Source organism: Penaeus monodon, chromosome 14 (genome assembly GCF_015228065.2).
Source record: "Penaeus monodon isolate SGIC_2016 chromosome 14, NSTDA_Pmon_1, whole genome shotgun sequence".
In the NCBI taxonomy this organism is placed as follows: Eukaryota; Metazoa; Arthropoda; class Malacostraca; order Decapoda; family Penaeidae; genus Penaeus; species Penaeus monodon.
The window spans coordinates 47114386-47119346 of NC_051399.1; the positions used below are offsets into that span (position 1 = coordinate 47114386).

The 4961-nt window shown below is 41.2% G+C and overlaps 1 protein-coding gene across 1 annotated transcript in view; it reads right to left on the reverse strand.

The window, feature by feature from the left end:
* Window positions 1–4961, reverse strand: part of LOC119581203 (UDP-N-acetylglucosamine/UDP-glucose/GDP-mannose transporter-like) — a gene marked incomplete in the record, with an annotated part of 61488 nt that overhangs the window by 7493 nt on the left and 49034 nt on the right. The window contains 5 exon segments of the mRNA XM_037929602.1: window positions 540–769; window positions 1207–1402; window positions 2043–2111; window positions 2424–2495; window positions 3431–3585. Coding sequence (XP_037785530.1) covers window positions 540–769; window positions 1207–1402; window positions 2043–2111; window positions 2424–2495; window positions 3431–3585 — 722 coding nt within the window.

Here is a 4961-nt window from a genome sequence, read left to right on the forward strand (position 1 = left end):
AAAAAAAAAACATTATCATTTTTCTCCTACACACAGAAATTTTCATAAGACTTTCATCCCTTCCTTTCTTTACTTCATTTCTACAGCAAATACCTCTATGCCATCAAGCGAGACATTTCAGTCAAGAAGGTATAATGACAACATTTGAAAATAAATATGTAAAAACAAAAAGGTTTATGAAGCAAAACAAGTGGTCTACAGAGTAACATAAGATCAATATGAAACTTTGGAAATGAAAGAAAAATGAAAAGTGTAAAAAAAAAAAAAAATCCACTATCCAGGATACACTAAATCGAGCCTAAAAGCAAACAACTTTTAAAATATCAATAACAGTGTTAAAAGGAACTCAAACCTATCTAAATTCACCATTAGAGAAAAAAAAGGAAACATTAAACCTGGAAAAGGAAAATTAATACACAAATATCAATAAAGAAAAAAAAAAAAATGTAGAAACAACACAAGAACAGAAAGAGACCACCACAAAACACAAAAGGTTAATGAATGACCATTAAATAAACACAAAAAGAATCCGTCTATACCTGATATTGAGCCCCGCGAAGTTGTAGATGGAGAACACGTAGTCGCCTCCAATAATCATCCCTAAGTACGTCACGAAGATGTTCTTGAGGCACCCGATGATGGTGGTGGTGAGGGCAGAGTTGTACTGCGTGCACAGCATCACCGAGTACATCAGGATGAATCCCATGATGCACGACATGATGAACTGTACCGTGAACCACAGGTCACTCCAGCCTTCGTACGCCACTGCCTAGGGAACCAAGAGAAATGGGTAATAAGAAAGAGGGGAAAAGGAAAAAAGAGGGGGGAAGAGGGACAAATCTGAATAAATGTTTTAAGGATAGAAGAGCCACATTAAAATGTAACACAGGCCAAAAAACTCTAATAAAAAAATAACACATGACATACAAAGTCATCTTTAAAATTAAAAAAAAAAAAAAATAATAATATATTTGCATACAACAATCACCAGGCAAATACACCCTGCTGTAAAGGGCAGCACGTTCTGATAAAAGAAATAAACCTTTCCTAACACATTTCAAAACAAAACACTTATATTCACTCTGTGAGGAAAACAATATAAAACAGACAAACTAACTATCAGACAGCCACTGAAGAAATACGAAACCTCACAAAAACTGAAAATAAATAACCTCACCCCAAATAACAACAAAAAATACCCTGTACCTTATCAAGATCGCCATTGAACCAGCTGAAGGAGACTGCGAATGGCAGCATGAAGAGTGAATTGTAGAACAGGAGACCATACTTCCCCAGATCCTTACTGTCCAACTTCTTCTTGACATAGACGCCATTGGCTGCCGTGAACACGTTGTTGGATAGCACAAAGAAGTAACCCACCGCATCAAAGGAGATATCGTTTCTGAAGACATGTGGACGAGTTGGGTTACTTAGGAGAATAGAATTAGGGTTTGGGGATGAGGACTAGTTGGTGGTGTTGGGGGACGGAAGGGGTAGAGATGGCGTTCAGGGTGGGGCTAGGGATGGAATAATTTGGGGTGGAAAAGGCCTGGGACGGAGAATGTAAAGGGAAGTTATGCGTGAGACAAAAATGATGGAAAATGTTTGGGAGGAAGAGAAAGGGGTAAGGGGTTAGGGTGGAATAGAGTTTGAGTGGAAAATGTAACGAGAAGTGAGGGATTACGAGTAGGAAAAAAAGGGTAGAAAAGGTAAAGAGATGAAGGGCGAAGGGGTAAGATGCAGGTAAAGGGGATGATGAGGTTTGGGGACTTTATGTGTGGGAGTACGAGTGTGAGGTGGGGATGATAGTGATGACGGTACTGATTCAAGTTATAGCAATAGTACCATCTGCATCTGCATCAATAGCATCTGCATCAATAATGGTAATGATGATGATGCCAATAATGAAAACAATAATATCAATAATGCAACAACACTATCAAAATATATTTATCCTTACACATCTACAAATATCTTCACAATCAAACATGATCATCTTCTGTACATAATAACAGAACAGATACAGTGAAAAAATTACTCACAGCGCTGCAATGATGGAGCCAAGGATCATAGTGTACACAGTTAATTGAATAGTAAAAGGTGGGTTATTCCTGAAAAAAGATAAGTACATATTAGTCGGTGAAGTTGCAAAATCTAAATTCTATATCCTGCAACGGTCTTTGTTTCATGACTAATCATTTTTCTTCATGTTTTTAAAATCTAATCAAATACATGTATAATGAATAATGAATACTACTGAATACAATATAAAAAAAACAAACTTCCCTTCCATTGCTAATCCAAAAAAATCACATCCAACAAAACTCACAGATATATCATATAAAAAAAAGAAAAGAAAAAAAGAAAAAAACATTCATAACATGAGACTGTTAAGAAAAAATAAGAAAAAAGAGGAAACTCACCCTAAAATTAATTTTTCTCCAATCATGGTGAAGAGAATGGAAAATCTCCGAAGGACGGTGAACATCGGCAAACTGCAACGAAAAACAGCGAGAGAAAAATAAAATGAAGACGGCAGCACTTTCTCACTATATCACAGCTTCTCTAGCGTATAATTATCATCAACATGTTTCTGTTCATTATATTTGTAGCGTCGGGTGGAAGAAGAATGAGCAAGAGGGGAAGAGGGTGGAAGAGGAGGTTAGGTATGGGAATAGAAAGAAGAGGAGGAAGAGGAAGAGGAAGAGGAAGGAAAAGAGGAAGAGGAGGAGGAGGGGGGGAGGAAGAGAAAGAGGAGAAGGATAATATCAATAATAATAACAGTAATAAGAGAGAGAGAGAGAGAGAGAGAGAGAGAGAGAGAGAGAGAGAGAGAGAGAGAGAGAGAGAGAGAGAGAGAGAGAGAGAGAGAGAGAGAGAGGGTGAAACAGAGAGTGAAACAGAGAGAGAAAGAGAGAATATGAGAAGATGAGAAGATGACAAGAAGACATGAAGACAAGAAGGAAAGAAGACAAGAAGAGGAGAAGTGAAGAAGAGAAGAGAATTAGACAAGAAAAAGAAAAAGTGAAAAGGAGAAAAGGAGATTAAGAGAAAAGGAGAAAGAGAGAAAAAGAGAATGAGAAATAAAAAGAACAGTGTGAAGAAAGATAAAAAAAAAAGAGAGAAAAAAAGAAAAAGGCAAAAAAGAAGAAAAAAGAGAAAAATAAAAAAACAAAAACAGAATGACACAAAGGGCAGAGAACAGTGCAAGAAAAAAACAGGGCAAGAAAAAGAAAGAAAGAAAGAAAAAAAAAACATGAGAAATCCTCAAAGAGTCCTAATCCCCAAGTCTTCAACTTGATCTGCAGACATTACAGGCACACGACAGCCATTTTATCTAAACACACAGTTACTCTCCTTCAAACACAAACAGAAATATGGTATTCAACAAATCTCCTATCCTTTAGGGAGCAAATGCAAAGCAGCTGACCTGAGCCTCTTGGTGCCTCCCAGCCCGAAGATGAGGTTCCCCACGTAGATGAGGGGCAGCGGCCATATCTTGTTCACGATGTCCGGCGTGAACTCGGGGTAGTCCACGATTTTGAGACGCTTAGCCACGAACAGGACGACCACCGTTGCTGTCATCTGGGGGGGAGGAGAAAAGGGGGTTGAGAGGGGTGGACGGAGGGGGAGGGGGGTTTACAGAGGGTGGAAAAGAGGAGAAAGGAATGTGGATGAAGGAAAAGGGAGGAAAGGAATGTGGAAAAAGGAAACGGGGAAATGGGATATGGAAGAAGGAAAAGAGGAGAAAGGCATGTGGAAGAAGGAAAAGAGGAGAAAGGCATGTGGAAGAAGGAAAAGGAGAGAAAAAGAAAAAGGCGAGAAAGGAGGTGGAAGGAGTGAGAAGTGAGAGGGAGGTTGGTGAAAGGAAGGAGGGTGAAAGGAAGAGGTGAAAGGGAGGAAAGGGACACGGGAGAGGCTTAAGGAGAACGGCGCGAGGGGGGGGGGGGAGGGCGTTAAAGGAGGCGGAAGCAAAAAGAAAAGGAGGGTTTAAAAGGATGCAGAGTGAGGGGGGTGGGGTTGAGGGAGGAAACGGGGAGAAAAGGGGGTTGAGGGAGGAAACGGGGAGAAAAGGGGGTTGAGGAAGAGGGAGAGAGGTTAAAACAGGAGGGAGAAAGAGGCAAAGGGGAAGGGAGGGAGGAATTAGAGGGTGTGGCAGGAGGGAGAGAGAAGAGGAGGGGGGGTAGGAAGGGGGGGGTGAATGGGTGGCAGGAGGGGTTTTCATTCCATATATTCATATATACACAAGCCTATAGATGTGTAGGTATTCATGTGTACGTGCTTATGTATGCATCAATGTATCTCTTCTTTTAACGGTAGGTTCATGTCTGAGCCGCCGTGGTCACAGCATGATACTTAATAGTTTTTTTTTTTTTTTTTTTTTTTTTTTTTTTTTTTTTTTTTTTTTTTTTTTTTCATGTTGTGATGTTCTTGGAGTGAGTACGTGGTAGGGTCCCCAGTTCCTTTCCACGGAGAGTGCCGGTGTTACCTTTTTTAGGTAATCATTCTCTCTATTTATCCGGGCTTCGGACCAGCACTTGACTTGGGCTGGCTTGGCCACCCAGTGGCTAGATAGGCAATCAAGGTGAAGTTCCTTGCTCAAGGGAACAACGCGGCGGTCGGTGACTCGAACCCTCGAACTCAGATTGCTGTTGTGACAGTCTTGAGTCCGACGCTCTAACCATTCGGGCACCGCGGCCTTGACGATCATGGGCTTCCATGATTTTTTCTTAGCAATTTAGAGCGGTGGTTTTGCCATTGCCTTCCGCCGGTGTTTTTATCGAGTCACCATCTCTATTTACCCGGCACTGACTTGAGCTGGCTTGGCCACCCAGTGGCTAGGCAGGCAATCGAGGTGAAGTTCCTTGCCCAAGGGAAACAACGCGGCGGTCGGTGACTCGAACCCTCGAACTCAGATTGCCGTCGTGACAGTCTTGAGTCCGACGCTCTAACCATTCGGG